This window comes from Leptodactylus fuscus, chromosome 8 (assembly GCF_031893055.1).
Source record: "Leptodactylus fuscus isolate aLepFus1 chromosome 8, aLepFus1.hap2, whole genome shotgun sequence".
NCBI lineage: Eukaryota > Metazoa > Chordata > Amphibia > Anura > Leptodactylidae > Leptodactylus > Leptodactylus fuscus.
This window is the reverse complement of record NC_134272.1, coordinates 22,448,581-22,468,588: the sequence shown is the minus strand read 5'-3', so window position 1 is coordinate 22,468,588 and position 20,008 is coordinate 22,448,581. Positions and strand designations below refer to the sequence as shown.

At 40.4% G+C, this 20,008-nt stretch overlaps 1 protein-coding gene across 1 annotated transcript; it reads right to left on the bottom strand.

Annotated features, from left to right (window-relative positions):
- Positions 1 to 971: 971 nt before the first annotated feature.
- On the bottom strand, positions 972 to 17,390 carry LOC142217444 (uncharacterized). Its single transcript, XM_075285691.1, has 12 exons — positions 17,159 to 17,390; positions 15,900 to 16,048; positions 15,397 to 15,419; positions 13,790 to 14,051; positions 11,391 to 11,600; positions 9,633 to 9,658; positions 8,944 to 9,226; positions 8,007 to 8,201; positions 5,707 to 5,750; positions 4,534 to 4,623; positions 3,158 to 3,437; positions 972 to 1,585 (listed from the first exon to the last, which is right to left on the bottom strand). The coding sequence occupies exons 2-12, from the start codon at positions 15,958 to 15,960 to the stop codon at positions 1,356 to 1,358; spliced, it is 1,704 nt and encodes a 567-aa protein (XP_075141792.1). The 5' UTR covers positions 15,961 to 16,048; positions 17,159 to 17,390; the 3' UTR covers positions 972 to 1,355.
- Positions 17,391 to 20,008: the final 2,618 nt, after the last annotated feature.

Sequence of the window (20,008 nt, the reverse complement as noted above, 5' to 3'; positions counted from 1 at the left end):
TAATACAGGATGTAACTCAGGATCAGTACAGGATAAGTAATGTAATGTATGTACACAGTGACTGCACCAGCAGAATAGTGAGTGCAGCTCTGGAGTATAATACAGGTGTTACAGGATGTAACTCAGGATCAGTACAGGATAAGTAATGTAATGTATGTACACAGTGATTGCACCAGCAGAATAGTGAGTTCAGCTCTGGAGTATAATACAGGATGTAACTCAGGATCAGTACAGGATAAGTAATGTAATGTATGTACACAGTGATTGCACCAGCAGAATAGTGAGTTCAGCTCTGGAGTATAATACAGGATGTAACTCAGGATCAGTACAGGATAAGTAATGTAATGTATGTACACAGTGACTGTACCAGCAGAATAGTGAGTGCAGCTCCGGAGTATAATACAGGATGTAACTCAGGATCAGTACAGGATAAGTAATGTAATGTATGTACACAGTGTCTGTACCAGCAGAATAGTGAGCGCAGCTCTGGAGTATAATACAGGATGTAACTCAGGATCAGTACAGGATAAGTAATGTAATGTATGTACACAGTGACTGTACCAGCAGAATAGTGAGTGCAGCTCCGGAGTATAATACAGGATGTAACTCAGGATCAGTACAGGATAAGTAATGTAATGTATGTACACAGTGTCTGTACCAGCAGAATAGTGAGCGCAGCTCTGGAGTATAATACAGGATGTAACTCAGGATCAGTACAGGATAAGTAATGTAATGTATGTACACAGTGTCTGTACCAGCAGAATAGTGAGCGCAGCTCTGGAGTATAATACAGGATGTAACTCAGGATCAGTACAGGATAAGTAATGTAATGTATGTACACTTTAATTCCACCAGCAGAATAGTGAGCGCAGCTCTGGAGTATAATACAGTCTTTCAAAAACCAAGTTTATTAACATCCAAGGGAATAAATGGATGATATCAAGGACAATAATTACATTTACAAGCTGAGGTATAGCTGATCCCTCTGAAATTTATTCCCTAAGACAATTATTTATCATTGATAAATTGACAAGAACTTTATAAGGAGAGTGTAAAATACAATACCACTATTAGTAATAATATAACCTACACATGCCATGTAAAGATAAGAATATCACAGTTTGTGCTGCTGAGAGGTCACTACTGCTCCTAGGATATGACACAACTAGTGCAGTTATGGTGTTGTAGCCTATGGCTGTTGAGGTCGCAGGCTGCCATTCAATGACATTTAAGTGCAATACATTATATAATCAATCTCCAGAGATTTCCCAAGGACCACATTTCTCATTTGGAGGTAATGTATCTAAAAGGATCATAAAACTTATAAATAAAGTTTCAGCTCCTGGTGATGAACTTCAGGTCAGTATTTGCTTTATACGACTGATTTTCTCCCTTGTGGATTTGCTCATTTTACTTCCATGTTTGCCTTGACTTTGATGATCCACCTCCTTCTTCTCGGCTGTAGTGAAAAGGAAGGTCTCTGCGGCCAGTCTACCAAGGCTGGGCTGCTTCTCCAGGATTTTATGCTTTAACTTGTCTCCACTGTCATCCAAGTCATCAATCACAACAATCATCTTTCTCTTCCCTGGATCAACCACAGAAGAAAAAAATGGTCACATAAGATAGGTAGTAAAGAATGAAGAGGAACAGAAGGAAGAAGATGATGAAGAAGATGAAGAAGAGGGCAAAACAAAGAACAAAGACAAGGGTTCAGATTTACTAATAGTAAACATAGCGTAAACGTGCACCAGATTTATCACAATGGCCGATGCCAGATAAATCTGGCGTATTTTTACACCGTCTAGTCGATGTTTATACCACCTAGTAGTTGACTTACTTTGATACAGTGTAACAGAGTGTAAGCACATTTTTGGTGCAATGTGACACATATAAGCTACATCCCCTTCTTCTGAGCATTCACATCCACATGTCTAGCAAGATGAACAATTTTAGCCCAAACTAGATGTGCTAAGATGCGACCAATTGTGACAAAGATGAGCCACATTTACTGTAGTGTCTAGTTGTAAACAAGAGTAAATCAGGGCTAAAGAGTTGAATGAAGAGTAGGGTTGAGCGATCGGGATTGGAAATGATCAAATCCCGATCGCTGATTGAGCCAATTTCACGATCGGGATTGGCTGGAATTGATTGGAAATCGGATTTTGAAATCTCAAGATCGGCTCAACCCTAAAATTGACTTTTCCCATAGAGAAGCAGTGACTAGGGCTGAGCGATCGAGATTGGAAATGATCGGATCCCGATCGGCAATTGAACAAATTTCACGATCGGGATCGGATGGAATTGATCGGAAATCGGATTCTGAAATCTCAAGATCGGCTCAACCATAAAAGTGACTTTTCCCATAGAGAAGCATTGACTAGGGTTGAACGATTGGGATCAGAAGGAATCGGATTCCGATCGGCGATCGAGCAAATTTCACGATTGGGATCGACTGGAAAATGATCGGAAATTGGATTTTAAAATCGATCCTGAAATCTCAAGATCGGCTCAACCCTAATGAAGAGACTTCTAAGCAATCCAACCATTTTGGTGATTAATGTGTTTTAGTTAGGTGTTTCCTATTATGCGTAGGCTTATGTGTTAATACTATGTGTGGTTTTTTTTCCCTTTATGACCTTTTTAATGCGGTATCAATATAATGCCACTTTTTATAACATTTCATGGATTTATGTACATTTACCCCATCTTTGTTCTGAGGTCGATGGAAGGAAAAGATAAAAATTTAAAATAGAGACGCATAGAGAAACACAAGAAAAAAAGACAGAGAATAAAACAAGGAGCCAACAGAACAGGCGGCAGAAGACAAAAAGGAGACATGAATGAGGGACCGAGGAAAAGAAGGCAGAAGACAAGAAGGAGATATGAACGAGGGACAGAAGAAAAGAAGGCAGAAGACAAGAAGGAGACATGAATGAGGGACCGAAGAAGAGAAAACAAGGACAAAGATAAGGATGAAACAAAAAGGATTCAAAAACAGAAGTAAAAAGGAAGAAAGCAAAGAGTGCTGAATTCAGCACACTGTTTGCTTTCCCAGTTTGGGCCCCAATGCTAGAGAGATCGGTGCCTTTAATTTCAGTACCGATATCTCCCCACTGTCAGATGGAGGTCCTTAATGGATTATACTACAGCCGCTCACCAAGTTTGGTCGACAACTGCAACAGCTCTTCATTATACAGAGAATCATTGACATCGGTGAGACGTATCTTCCCTCTCTTAAAGCTGTGGTAAAGGATCCCAAACTTGCTCTTAAAGGCCACCTCTCGCAAGGCTTCATTATCATGACCAGAAATTTTATGACCTAACACATCCTTCTGTCCAAACTCCTCTGATGTCAGCAATCTCTCCAACCAGAGGTAGTCATCCTTGTCTGATCTAGAGAAGATGCCAATGGTAGATCTTGATGGAGCTGGTGGGGCCTAGACAAAAGCCAAAAGATGTGTTTAGAACAATAGAATTACTGCAAATCCTATCTAAAATTCATTCTGGAATATTCTATATGGTACAATAATCTGCACATTCGTGAGCAATGATCGAGCACATTATCATTTTACTACTAATCAGAATTTTTTTTTGTGTTTTCTGTTATGAGGCGAGACATCTTCTAAAGAGTTGTTGTGCCAAGCTGGGAATGCCAACTCCATAGGTTGCTGTTAGAGATGGGTAAACCGCTATGAATTCACTTTGGATGGCTCGTATCACAGATTCGTTTTGGGTGTAACAAGTTTGGTATAAACCACAACTTAAAGTGGCCTAAAACATAGTGTAGGACAATTTCGGGGCTCCTAGGAGGAGGCGGAGTCTAAGATCGGACCACACTGGAGACTGCTGTGGTCCGATCTGAGACTCCGCCTCCTCACAGACGAGTCTCCGGCAGAACCAGCATTGATAGGCCGAATGCTGTACACTGGTCAGTCAACGCTGGTCAATGCATTCCTATGAGAAAAAGTAAGCTCCCTCGTAACAGCAAGCTGCCAGCTCTCCCGGCTAGCAAGGACGAGCCTGCTGCAGAACCAGTGTTGATTGGCTAAATGCTGTACACTGTATAGCATTCGGCCAATCAACGCTGGTTCTGAATCCAATATTTACTGCGAATAGCGAGTAGTATTCGATCCAGTATGAATATTTTGAATACTGTAGTATTTGATCGAATACCTACTCCATCGAATACTACTCGCTCATCTCTAGTACCTACATTTTTGCCATCAATATATTCATCCATGTTTGTTAGCTACCTATAGAGTCACATCTAAGTTGCTTAAAACAGGAATGTTGTCTTTTGTGAATGTTTTAGTGGAAAAAGAAAAACTACAATATACATATATATATTTTTTTTCTGTATAGATAGTGGTAAGCAAAAAAAAAAAAAAAAAAAAAAAAAAAAAAAAAATATATATATATATATATATATATATATATATATATATTAATCAAAAATGTGTTTGAAGTAATATGTCATTTTCAGATGATTCATTTCCTTTAAAGCTAAAAACACACTGGAAATTCATGACTTACATGTCCTGTGGGTTGGGCTGGTATCTCTGCAGAAGTCACAGATGAAGATCTTGATCTGTCTAAAGATGGATTGGAGATGGAGCCTCTGTGCTGTAAAACAATGACGTAGACATACGATATTATACCAGGCCTATACTAGGTGTATTTATAGATGAACATATTACACCAGGTCGGTTCAGGCTGTAGTCATAGATGGACATATTACATGAGGTATACTGGGTGTAGCCATACATAGACATATTACAGCAGATCTATACTGGATGGAGTCATAGATGGACATATTACATGAGGTATACTGGGTGTAGCCATACATAGACATACACACCATACTTATTACAACAGGTCTATACTAGATGGAGTCATAGATGGACATATTACAGCAGATCTACACTGATTGTAGTCATAGATATGCATATTACACCAGGTCTATACTGGTTGTAGTCTTAGGTGGACATATTAAACCAGGTCTATACTCTATGTAGTCATAGACATACATATTACACCAGATCTATAATGGATGTAATCATAGATATACATATTATAGCAGATATATACTGGATATAGTCATAGATATACAAATTATAGCAGATATATACCGGAGATAGTCATAGATATACATATTACAGCAGATCTATATCGGATATAGTCATAAATGGATATGGCTAAGTAAGGGCTCGTTCACATCTGCGCCCGGGGTCTCCTTTCTGCAGGTTTCCGTTTCCTGCGTGAAACTGGACAGGAGACGGAAACCTGCCGGCATTTTTCAAACCCATTCATTTGATCAGGTTTGAAAAGTGTCCGGCTGCGAGCGCCCGTGAGCATATGATGCTCTCCGTGGCGAAATCGTTTTTTTTTAACCAGACACAGAGTTGGACATGTAGGACTTTGTGTCCGGTTTAAAAAAAAAAAAAACGGTTTGGCTGCGGAGAGCACAAAACGCTCACGTGCGCTCACTGCTAGTCACGGTCTAACAGGTTTCTGTCTTCTGCATGCAGAAGGTGGAAAACTGATAATCGGAGACGCAAACACTGGTGTGCACCCAGCATCAATACATATTATAAAACACATAGTGAAACACAGTCAGAATTACTCCATTTACAGCCCCTGCAGAGAATTGTTTATGACCTTTGATTGGATATAGAGATAATGATAATAAAAAATTTCTTTACTTACTTTTTCATATCCTGAGTTCGCTGTTGGATTTCCCAGTCTTTCATCTGTAAAACAAACGAACTTCCCTGAGACAAGTTACTGATTTCTAGCATCTCATTTATTGGCTTTTGAATCATCAACTTCGGAGTCCAAATTGAATGGAAGGGGTCTTCTAAAAAATTTCTAGGGTACTTCTAACTGCAAGAATTAAAATATAGTTTTCTGGCATGCCTAAATGTATCAGGCTGAGATGTCTCTGCCCCAGACTGTCTTGGTGTCCGTCCCACTTAAACCACGTTTTAAAAATTGGCAAGCAGGGCGCAAAATGATCAAAATGGCCTGACTTTAGTATAAAAAACTGCCAAAAAAATACAAAAAACAAACAAACCCTACAATCACTCTCATCTATGCTGGTTTTGATAGTAATTTCTCCACAATGTGTCATGACATGTTTAACTACTTGTGGCTCTCTTGCATGCTTAGGGTGCATTCACACGGAGTAACGTGCCGCATGACCTGGCATGTATACACCGTGTGAGATTTTGAGCGCCGTATACGCTCCCATTAATTTCAATGGGAGCCTGGATCGTATCTCACACAGCGTATACTTGCCAGGTCACGCGGCACGTTACTCCATGTGAATGCACCCTTAGAATGTCATAGATGTGCAGAAACTCAAGTGTTGCACTTGATTTAGCAATTTTTGATGTTTCCTTTTGTGTTCTCCAGTCCTAGTATTGTCTTCCTCAACTGCTCCTCTCTGAATATCCCACACAGACCTTTTAGGGAATTACCCCTTAAGCAATCCCCCAGTAGCTGCTGAAGGAACTGGAGAGGAAGAAAAGAGATAGAGACAGTGATCCCCGATGCTAGGCCCAGCCTGTGTCCCTACCCGCTTGCCACAACTACCCTGGCGGCAGTGGACAACTGGACAACAGTCCCTTCCTCTGATAAAATGAAACACAGAATGCAGACAAGACTAACAACAAGAAAGAGAGTCATGTCCAACAGTACAAAACTACCACACAATTGATTAATAAAATATAATAAATTTTTCCTACCAACAAGAAAGGGCATTTCCTTTCTTGTTGGTAGGTAAGATGGCAACACTGTATTGTTATACCACCTAGGAGAGATACTGGGTTCCTGGCTTTGTCACACTGCTGTTTATGGTTAGGTGCATCCTGCACCATACATTATTATATATTGTTGTTCTTATCCAGGACCATTCCTACTTCATGTAACTGTTATTGGCCATCTGTTTTCTACCTACTACTGGCTAGTTGGTACTATGTAGTTTCGTCTACCCCCACTTGCTTATAGCAATAGAATTGTATTATGTAATTGTCTCTCATATATGTCATGTGATTCTACTGTTTTAGTAGGTATTAATAAAATTTATTATGTTTTATTAATCAATTGTGTGGTAGTTTTGTACTGTTGGACATGATTGTATACCCACACATAAGTTTACATTTTTGCCTCTTTTATGTGTTATGGTCTATTTCTGTTTAACAAGAAAGAGAGGTCAAACTGGGCAAATAGGTACAAAATCGGAATCCATAAGAATAGTCAAGAGATCAAAGCAAATAAGTATCAGAATATCACAGAAAAAGTAATTTGCTAGCACACTCTAAGGAGACTAATAGTAAGCACCCATGTATGGACTAATGGGCTGTATATGGGAAGCTCGGAACCTGCCCCTGACATAATTGGAAGGTAAGATGTCAATCATAGAGTATCAAATGTTAACTCTTAGCGAACCAAAGGAAATTCAGAGTACTATCTGGACTGATATACTGAAACAAACTCTCAGCTGTGCTAAAACAAAATACAAAAAGAGAGCCAGGAGCAGAGGATCATAAGTGGACATGCCTCCTGCGCCGTACCATGCGGCCGGAGGATGGCGCAGAAGCCTGAATGGACAAGGATGTTACAAGACCATTAGCAGATCCTATCTACCAGATGTGGGACAATGTGCTGCCGTATCACCATATTACATATAGTTCTGTGGATTATTGAGTGAATTATTGGGGACAAGCACTCATAGGAATTCTTGTTCCTGATAAACAGTCATTGCATATGTGGGCCAACCAGCCAACAAATGAAAGTTGGCATTAAAGATGTTCAATTGTTAGAATCACATTGCTGTGTAATGTCGTATATACTGCTGACAATGGAACAGTATGGGATAGGAATGATCGGAGTAGTTTCCATGTACTTTGCATCAGCCATGTGAATGAGCACTATTTGGCGCACTACATTGATCATTGGAACTTGTCAGTCTGAACATCGGGCATAGAGTGTATTGTGTCCGATACCTGAAAGCCTGAGGAAATACTGTAAGATCTTCAATTTTGCTGTCTGTCCCATATTATCAATCTTGTCTTGAAGTGAAATAAGGATCAGATCATCGGAAAAATCGGCAATCTTTGACTGTGTGTGCAGGAGCCGGATCTTAACCTGATCACTAGCGTCCTCCAGATCATCAATGACCACAATTAGATTCTTCTTCCCTGTAAGTGCAAAACACCATCTGGATTAGAGGATCATGTGCGGAGATCTCAGTCCTCCATGTCTTTGGCTATTCATCAATGGATTAGTTACATCTCACATGCCTCTAGGACAGACTTGGGTTGATCTCAAGACATGTTGACATGTTCATGTCTCTAGCACCTTCAGGGTAAAAAATATGCAAATCTATTCTCCAGGATGTAATTAGGAGAACAGTGCACTCTGTACGCCGCCCTCTAGAGGGCAGCATCCTTAACGTCATGCATGAGTTAAAAAGTCTAATATCATGATGCGGATTTAATTGCCAAATTAGTATTTCTATTCCAAAAGGAACAGATTCCCAGCTATGGACAGCGCTGTTTCAGTCTTTTGGGCCTCTTCAGCATAGCGTAGGGATACTGATTTGGCAGAGTGAGAGACTATAGACCAGGGTCAGGGGATAATCGTACACATCAGGGAGAGTGTGTGCCTACAGTGAGGTATAAAGCTAATCCATTCCTACTATTTTACAAAAAAATTATTTATCATTAGAGTTACCAAGAAAACACTTACCCACCTCCATAGAAATAACTTCCACACTGATCCATGACCCAGTGATCCCTAATTATTTAAGGATCTGTTCACATGAGCATTGTTTAATGAATCTTAAAATCCTAAACAAATGATTGTTAATAGATCATAGTCTAGCTTCTGTAACAAGTTATTTTTTTCAAAGTCATTTTTTCTATACAATTTTGTTCTTACCAAGAGTCACAGACAAATGTTCTAGTTCTTCATCATACAAACTATCTGTCACACCAGTAATGTTGACTCTTCCCTTGTTCTTGGTATGATAGAGGATCCCAAATGAGCAGTGAGACAGGTCCTCATTCATCTTCTGGAATCCATTGTTAGAGATAAAACATGGCCTGACAGACAGGACATGGTCTTTGAAGGGCTCAGATGTCAGCAGAGTCGACAACCAGGCGAAATCTCTGTCCGCTGATCTGGAGAAAATCCCAACTCTGTATCTTATTCCAATCACAACCTTGAAATGAAAATAGAATTGAAATATGAACACGGAGGTTCTAATAATTCAGCATCAGGCAAAGATGGCAGTGATTAAAATAGTTGTTTTTGTTATTCTTACGACTAAAACAGGACAGACAGATTGGCCAGGAGACGCTTCTGCAACAACAATGCCAATGTACTATAATGGGCTTGAAAATCTCTTCCTGTTAAATGTCCACAGTTCCTATGCAGAGCGATGAGATTCCTTAGATACAGGCTACAAACAAACCTTGTGTAGTGTGATACTACTACAATCATGTTTTACCCAGTCTGTGAGGGGAGGCAGAGTGTAAGGAGTAGCACGTGACTGTAGACTACACAGAGCTGTGCACATACTACAACCCAGGAAGGGGAGGGGGTGTTACCTTTATTACATATCTCACCTTTGGAGCAATGACAGGCTGAGAACCTGTGGATTGAAAATATATTTCAATAAACAAATTCAAGGAATTTAACTGGAATACTACTACTAATACTACTACTAATACTACTACTGCTAGTACTACTACTACCATTATTACCACTACTACCGATACTGATACTACTATTACCACTACCACCACCATTACTGATACTACTACTGCTAGTACTACCATTACTACCACTACTACTGATACTTCTACTACTACCATTACTACCATTACTACTACCACTACAACTACTGATACTACTACTACTACCACCACTACTACCACCAATACTACTACCACTACTACTTCTACTACTACTACTGCTAGTACTACCATTACTACCACTACTACTGATACTTCTACTACTACTACTACTACTACTACTACTACTACCATTACTACTACCACTAAAACTACTGACACTACTACTACTACTACCACTACTACTTCTACTGCTAGTACTACTATTACTACCACTACTACTGATACTACTACTACTACTACTACCATTACTACTACCACTACAACCACTGCTACTGATACTACTATCATTACTACTACCACTACAACCACTGCTACTGATACTACTACTACTACTACTACTACTACTACTACTGCTACTACCACCACTACTGCTGCTACTACTACCACTAGTATTGTTAAAATGTCATGTTAAAGTTTACTACATCTGCACTTGTATTATTACTACTGCTATTACTATTGTGGCTAGTACTACTAGTGTTACCACTATTGTATTTATTACTACTATTATTTGTCTTATTAACACTACTACTGCAACTTGTACTGCTAGTATTACGACTACTTTTTCTTATTACATGTATTATTCATACTGGTCCTTATATTACTACTACTATTACTTATCTTATTAATACTACTATTGTTACTAACACTGCTAATATTGTGACTTTTGTATTTATTATTACTGCTACCATTACTTGCCTTATTCATACTGTCCCTTATATTACTACTACTGTTTTAGTGACCAGGATGATAGCTGTGAATAACTAAATTCTACAGGTAATAAAAATAAAGATAATTACTAGAGATGAGCGAGTACTATTTGAATCGGTAGTTTCGAATAGCACGCTCCCATAGGAATGAATGGGAGCGGCCGGCACTCGGGGGGTTAAGCATCAGGACGCCGGCCCCGGCTGTGTGCATTCATTCCTATGGGAGCGTGCTATTTGAAACTACCGTTTCGAATAGTACTCGCTCATCTCTAATAATTACCACTCCATATAACCTAAAATAATTCTCAATGTAACCTAAGAACCACAAGAGTCCTGTGAACAAAGATCAGGCCATTCAATTTTTTTGAGACTAAACATATAAGTATATTAGTTTGAGTTTGGAAGAAGACACAGATTCATCAAGTCTGACCTATAACCCTACGGACTGAAGATAATGCTCTCCACTAGAAATGAGCGAGTACTGTTCGGATCAGCCGATCCGAACAGCACGCTCGCATAGAAATGAATGGACGTAGCAGGCACGCGGGGGGTTAAGCGGCCGGCCGCCGTCAAAGCGGAAGTACCAGGTGCATCCATTCATTTCTATGGAGAGTGCTGTTCGGATCGGCTCATCCGAATAGTACTCGCTCATCTCTTCTCTCCACTAATCCTTCCATATCAGTCCAACATCTCCACCTAATGCTATTGTTACAAGTAGCATTCAGTCTTGTGCATCTAGAGAGGATTTTCAGGCACTTACCTCTCCGGCTCTGGTTCGGTTCGGGGACTGGTTCTGGCTGTGGAGAATTATCAAAAAACTTCAGGTAGTCTGATTCCTTCTCCATCCTACTGAAGAGGAAGAGATCCCTGGCATACTTCTTTAGATCAGAATAGTGTTTCTTGATCCCCATTTTCTTCTCATCACTCCCGTCATTGACATCATCAATCACCACAATCAGATTCTTCTTCCCTGTAGTAGACATTATTTATTTATGGATTTTTTATTTATTTTTTTTATTTTATTTTTTACAGTTTTTTTCTATTTTCTTTTTCATTTTTTTCTATTTTTCATAAAGTGTTGCAATCTTTTTACTATTCACTGAATGCTCATAATAAGCTAACACTTCCCATCACTTTTTAGCTTGTGTTATACCTGCTGGGTTAGTAGCGCTTTAAATAGTGTAGCAAGATGGTTCATTCGAGCCAGGACAACATCATGTGTCCTCTCTGTGTGTATATGGGGTTTACTCTGATTACTCCACACTCCAAAGACATACTGATAAAGAATTTAGATTATAGGCCCTTCTTGGGACAGTCAGTGTTAACGATATGTGTAAGGCGCTATATACAGTGGTTTGCAAAACTATTCATACCCCTTGAACTTTTTCATATTTTGTCACCTTACAACCACAAACTTAAATGTATTTTATTGAAGTTTTGAGTGATAACCAACACAAAGCAGCCGATAATTGAGAATTGGAAGGAAAATGATACATGGTTTTCAAAATAATAATCAAATAAAAATCTGAAAAGTGTGAAGTGCAAAGGTATTCAGCCCCTTATTCAGCTGCAAGTCTTTGGGGCATGTCTCTACCAGCTTTGCACATCTAGAAATTGAGATTTTGGCTTATTCTTCTATACAAAATCGCTGAAGCTCATTCAGATTGGATGGAACGTCTGTAAACGGTAATTTTCATGTTTGCCCCAGATGCTCAATGGGATTTAGGTCTGGACCGTGACTGGGCCTCTCTAACACATGAATATTCCTTAACTCAATCCATTCTACTGTAGCTCTTGTTGTATGTTTGGGGTCATTGTCTTCCTAGAAGGTGAATCTCCGTCCCAGTCTCAAGTCTTTGCAGCCTCCAACAGGTTTTCTTCCAGGATTGCCCTGTATGTAGCGCTATCCATCTTCCCATCAATTCTGAGCAGTTTCCTTGTCCCTGCTGATAAAAGCCTCCCCGTAGTATGATGCTGCCCCCTATGTGTCACAGTGGGGATGGTGTGTTCAGGGTAATGAGCAGTGTTACTTTTCCGCCACACATAGCACTTTGCATTTAGGCCAAAAAGTTCAACTTTGGTCTCATCTGCCTCTTCCACGTTTGCTGTGTCCCCTATATGGCTTGTAGCAAATTGCAAATGGCACTTCTTATGTCTTTCTTTCAACATTGTTTTTTTTTACTTTTTTTGCCACTCTTCCATAAAGGCCAGATTTGTGGAGTGCACAAACTATAGTTGTCCTGTGGAGATTCTCCCACCTGAGCTGTGGATTTCTGCAGCTCCTCCAGAGTGACCAAGAGCCTCTTGACTGCATCTCTAACCAGTGCTCCCTTTGCTCAATCTGTCAGTTTAGGTGGACGGCCAAGTCTTGGTAGGTTTGCAATTGTAGAATTTTTTTTTCCATTTTTAGACCATCGTGCTCCTTGGGATTCTCAAAGCTTTGGATATGTTTTTATAACCTAATCCTGCTTTAAACTTCTCCACAACTTTATCTCTGACCTGTCTGGTGAGTTCCTTGGTCTTCATGATGCTGTTTGTTCACTAGTTTTCTCTAACAAACCACTGAGGCCTTCACAGGTATTTATACTGAGAATAAATTATACACAGTTGAACTCTATTAACTAATTAAGTGACTTCTGAAGGTAATTGTGTGCAGTGGATTTGCTTTATGGGTATCAGAGTATATGGGCTGAATACTTTTGCACGTTGCACTTTTCAGATTTTAATTTGATTAAAATTTTGAAAACCATGTATCATTTTCATTCTATTTCACAACTATTGGCTACTTTGTGTTGGTCTAGCACTTAAAACCTCAATAAAATACATTTTTGTTTGTGGTTATAAGGTGACAAAATGTGAAAATGTTCAATGGGTATGAATACTTTTGCAAGCCACTGTAAGTAAGAAAAATAAATATATAGAAAATAAATTTTAAAAAATGTCATAAGAGGGTGGAGTTACAATAAAAGTTAACTCTCTATTAGGAAATTTACACACGACCATACCAGGATAGAGTCTGTGGGGACATATGGCTTCCTCATCTTTCATGACCATGACCTCTTTACATGGTATAGAGCATGCTCACTACACTTCCTAATAGGTTGTATGGTTTGGTTTGACAGAGTGTATGGCAGCATTTAGTCTTAACTTGTCTCTTACCTTGTGATGACAGTGATTTAACCGCCTTAGATGGCGATGTACCCTGCGTCCATTGATGTTCTTTAGATACATAGATGCAGAACGTGTATTCCACCAGCAGCTTTTCCCATTTACTTTCCTTAATGTTCTTGATATTGATGAGATTTACATTCTTCACTTGTTCTTGGAAATGCTGAGAACTAATGACTGTCAGTAACCACTGGACGTCCTTCTCTTCCAGAGTTGAGATGATCGCAATGTTGTGTCCTGGTGTTACCGGGCTCTATCATAACACAGCACATTGTGAGTTATACATCGGGGACACTTATTATGATGATAGGACATATAGGAGATGGCTTATAGCATTGGTCAATAGTGTTAGGATGCCCCAAGACACTTTCAAAGGCCGACAACCGCAACAAGATCTAGATGCATCGACTCTAGAAATTTGGCCATTTGTTGTACCTCCATATTACTATGTAGTTCCATAACTCCATTAATAGTGGACAACTCAAGGACTCATCAACACAACCTCAACATTACATTAAAGGGCTTCCTGCCTCAAAGCGTCACCACATTTGAGTACAATTAGAAGTTAAAAGTTTGAGAAAGACCAGGACAGCCTGAAACATTACTTTTTATCTGGGAAGCTGGCATGGCCCACGTTGGGCCTAGAGCCCTCTTAACTCTGCCAGACAAACAATACTTAAAGAGGACCTCTCACCACTTCCACTATCTCTAACCCTTCGCATATATCAATAGGCTTCCCTACACTGATTCTGGCACAGTTAGCATTTTCTCTCTTGCCCCCATCGTTCCCAAGCAAACATTGCTGTTAGTATCAACACAAGTATGCTGTCTACTGTCAGGTGGGCAGTAACAAAAAGACAGGGACCGCCCACCTGACAACAGAGAGCATTATTGTGCTAATAATAAAAGCAATGATTTCTTGATAACGGAAGAGGCTAGAGAAAATTCTAATGGTGCCAGTGGAGAGGAGCTTATTGAAGTATGCAAAGAATTGGAGTTGGTGCAGGTGGTGACAAGGATTGGTCAGTAACCTTTGTAGGTGGAAAAATCCTTTACTGTTAATATAATCATCTTTGGTTACAGCAGCGATACAAGGTCTGTATTACAGTATCTAGAGTTACATAGTTACATAGTAGATGAGGTTGGATGAAGACATCAGTCCATCAAGTCCAACCTATAACCCTACAATCCCCTACGGTGTTGATCCAGGGGAAGGCAAAAAACCCCATGAGGCTCATGCCAATTGCCCCATTTCAGGGAAAAAATTCCTTCCCGACTCCAGATGAGAGTTTTGAAATGTGTAAAGAAATCAATTTTTCGGAGAATGGTTCGCCACATTATAATTTCTATGTTATGCGTAAAATCCATGTCAATACGTATCCACTGCATATGGAATAAATTAGTCACTTTATCTTTGGTGCATCCCAATAAAACTGCCCCAATTTCTGATAAATTCTTCAGAATGTGAACCTGCTGCCAATACCCCATTGAACAAAGTTCTATAAGGTGGTTTCTTAACCTCACTATCATACACAAGAGTAGACACCTTTTTACATTGGTTCTGCTATACAGAAGCTTTTTTGATAAGTGAATCTTACCGATTTCTTCCCCTTTGTTATCTCTGAAAATTAAAGAAAGTGACAATTAGAGACTGGACAGATTTACACGTAATCCTGGGTGATATCCTTCTGTACACTGCTCAGACTGAGATACACAAGGTACTTCTATCATTAGGAGCTTAAAGGAAGACTATAAAAGCAATGGGGACCATGGAGATAAAGAGGTCAAGGTTACTTCAGGACTGAGGAAGAGCCTCACCTGCTTTTAGCACTGTTATGGGAACAAGGGTGGGTGGAACGAGAAGGAATTGTCATGGCATAGTGGTCCATAAGATGAATGATCTACGTGGGCAGATGACAATGTGTGGTCAATAGAAGAAGAGCGGAGACAATGGAAGGAACATGCAAGTACACAAAAAATAACCCTAACCCTAATAATAATAATCATGGACCATAAGGACTGACAAGACTTGTCACTACTATGAGGAATACACGTTAGTGTGATGGACACATTAGGGTGATATAATGGATGAAGAACATACCTTTAGTCTTCTCCATGATCTCCTTGATCTGGTTCAGTTTCTGATACATCACATCTGCCATCTTATCAAATCTTCAGCTCCTTCCTCTTCTCAAGATCAATGTTCTTTCTTTAGCAGTTCTGTCTTATCTCAAATGGGCCCTTCACATTCTACAAGACATTGGTAAATAAGATGTTAGAGACCTGCTTGAGGAATAACCTGAAGCTTCTGGATCTTAATACATAATCTCTAACATGGGCCTCTCAACTACTTTGCTTTATTTATAGTACTGGTGACTAGAGATGAGTGAGTAGTACTCGATTGAGTAGGTATTCGATCGAATACTACGGTATTTGAAATACTCGTACTCGATCGAGTACTACTCGCTGTTCGAATGTAAAAGTTCGATGCAGAACCAGCATTGATTGGCCGAATGCTATACAGTCGGCCAATCAACGCTGGTTCTTCTCCTACCTTTAGAAGTCTTCTCCGTGCAGCTTCTCCGCGGCGTCTTCCGGCTCTTCATTCACTGTGCCAGGCATTGGGCCTGAGCAGAGCCGACTGCGCATACCTGCTTGTAGTGCGGGCATGCGCAGATGGCTCTGCCCAGGCCCCATGCCTGGCAGAGTGAATGAAGAGCCGGAAGACGCCACGAGGACGCTGTAAGGAGAAGACTTCTCGGAGGATCCAGCCCGACCCTCACTCGTGGACTTGGTAAGTATAATTTGATCGAACATTGACTACCCCTGAAACAAGCATTTTCCCCCCGTAGACTATAATAGGGTTCGATATTCGATTCGAGTAGTCGAATATTGAGGGGCTACTCGAAACGAATATCGAACCTCGAACATTTTACTGTTCGCTCATTTCTACTGGTGACTACATATTTGGCAAAGAGTACTATAACCCTGCCCCAGGCACATGGCTCTCATGGATTAACTGTATAAAGACCCTCATCTTTAGGACCATGCACCTTTTATATTAATGCTATCCTGGCAGCTACGTCTCAGGAACTGACCGTGTTATATTAGATTGTCCTAGGAGGAGAAACCTTCATTGTTATTTATGAGAAGGACATTGGCTTAAGCTGTAAGCAGAACCCATAGTCATTCACAATCATCATAATCATCATCATCAATCATTTCTTTATCGACTCCATTCCTTTCAGTCACAGAACTAGTGTGCTGCCATGCCCGTGAAGATCTCTCATACTATCTGAAATAATCCTGCAACCATTATACACAATTCTGTTAGGATAGAGAATGGTTGTGTTATTTTACCGTATCTAAAATGAAATCTTGACCCCGTTGTCACAGCGGGTGGTGCCGTCTTCTCTTTTCCCGGAGGTTTCTTGTCTCCCTGGGCGGTTCCTGTGTCCTGTCCCTCCTTTCTTGTTCATTACCTTAATGTTCCTTATTTGCCAGGACCAACATTAATAGAAAACTAGGAAAATATAATGTACAAGGAACCTTCACCATGCAAACATATGCTGCCGGGTTTAGTGAGATCACGGAGAAGGCTGTTCTTTTCCTTGTAACACTTCCTTACAGATGTACCTTACACAGCTCGGAGCGACCTTAGGCACCAATTTAGCAGAGAGAATTTCAATTGTCATTGTCTATCTCGGGTCAAAGTCCGTGTAATACAAACCTCCAGCTCCTTCGCAAACAAAGCTGATAGCTTCAGAGAGGCCTGTGGGTTTATGAGCAGAGGTAAAAAAACAAAAATGTAACAAAAGAAAATCGTAAGAGAAAATTCTCAGCATGCTCTATCATATGTGCACTGCAGTAATATCAGCTTTACTAACTAATACGTTTTAAGTAAAATGCAGTTTTAGGCCAGTGCCCCATGGGTTGGAAAGGTCGCGATTTGCCCACTTTGCAGTAAAAACCGTAGCATGGACACACTGTGATTTCTAAAACCGGTGCAGGTTTGGAAATCGCAACAAGTCAATTATATCTACGGAAACGCCAGCGGCTTCCCCACAGATATAATTGTAACAGAAAGTCCACGGAGGAAAACTCTGCGAACGTCCTGTTTAAAGCGCTGCTGGAAGATGCATTGCCGCCGCTGTTTTTCCCACAGCGCTTTATAGCTGCGAGTCGTCCCACAGGGCCTTAACCTTAGCAGATTCTTTACTTAGTCTCATTGTCATCCTGAGTTCAGTTCAAAAAGTTTCAAGCATTATCAACTATAATGTTCCCCCACACTCAGGAGCTCTGCGCCGCCAGTCCACAATTCAATGCAAATGAATAGAAGTGGACAAACCAGTTTCACTTCCCTGTCCTACAGGTATTACGCTCTAGGGCCGTGATGGCGAACCTATGACAGGCATGTCGGAGATGGCACACAGAGCCCTCTATGCTGGCATGTGTGTGGTCACCCAGATCGCTCACTAACGAGGAATTCGGTACAGGATTCCCCGTTAGTGAGTGATCGCTGCTGTCAGCTGGATGTGCAAATGCACATTCAGCTGAAAGGTGTAAGTGTAAGCCGCGCAATCCGCATGGCCTACACTGACTGCAGAGCATGACCTATGTCCCGGCGCATGCGTGATGACATAAGTCATCAGCGCCCCACAGTCAACAGGAGAAGGACACCCGATGGCTTGTCAGTTAAGTATATTTGTGTGTGTACTGTGTGAGAATGGGGACTACTGTGGAACATACTATACTGTGTGGGGAGGGGGGCTACTGTGGAGCATTTAATACTATGTGGGGAGTTAGGCTACTGTGAAGCATTTAATATCTGGTGGGGAGGAATCTACTGTGGAGCATTTATTACTGTGTGGGGAGGAGAGCTACTGTGGATTATTTAATACTGTGTGGGGAGGGGGACTACTGTGGAGCATTTATTACTGTGTGGGGAGGGGGGACTACTGGTGAAGTATTTAATCCTTTATGGGAGCCACTACGGGGCAGATTATAATGTGCAGGGCCACTGTTGGGCAGATTGTACTGTGTGGGGTCACTGTGGGGCAGATTGTACTGTCTGGGGACCCTTCACTATTTCACAAAGTATATCACACTGTATCTGTTTTATAGCACACAACTGTAATTTGTGGGTCCGCAATGGTGGCTCCACAGAGTTTTAAGGTTAAATTGCCATGCTGGTACCCCACGATAATTTATTGGATTTTGGGTTGCAGTTCGGCCACTCAGTCTCAAAAAGGTTCTGCTCTAGGTCCTGAAGAAGGCTCTGAATATAAAACATTTTCCTGGCACATTTGGTTCAAACCGAACATGTTTGATCTGAAATAAATTTGCTGGTGAGCTGCACAAATATTCTGGAGAAGAATTTCAGGAGGACTGTCCATCACTACTAACGAACTAGCAAAAAAATCCTGAATCTCAGCACTCGAGTCAATAAGTTTTCCCAGTTTTTTGTGGTAAAATTAGGGGCCTCGGCTTATATTCGGGTCAACTTATACTCGAGTATATATGGTATCAATAAAGTGAAACCTTATGACCAGATTTGCGTTTTACTGCTACAGTGTAAAGCACTGGAATAACTTGGCATAAACTTGGTACCCATGGCAGTACCCTCTGTTTGAAGCTTATACAGTACACCCTCTCATGGAGCTGTGAAATTTATAGACATCCCAATTAAATAAGTACTAAAAATCAATTTGTTTCCTTCCTCAGACACTGTAGACTGTGCCACAGTGATAATTCTATGTATTTACTGTATACATATCCAGAAGGAATTTGAGCATTTACTATTATGTTACAAAAAGATCTACTACTGTTTTTTTTTTTTTTTTTTTCTAGCCAATACCAGAGGATCTAATTGGCTGAAACGTGAGGATTTTAACCCCTTCTTGCACTATATTTTAAATTGAAATACAGACAATTGTGCCTTGTACTGTACATTTACTGCGCTGTCACGATGCGGACTCATCGGTTGTTTTCATGTGATTGACTTGTGCCCTCTTGTGTCAATGACCAGAATAGCAAAACGTTTTCAAATTTAACCATTTATACGCTTCTAACAATTGTAGTCATATGCAAAGGTTGGGATAAAGCAAAAGCTGTTGAAAACAAATTGTATTTAAAAAAAATGTGCAACTCTGTCACAGGAAATCAGTGCTAGATCAAGTAGCGGTCTTCTCAAAGAGGTGGTCTTTTTGA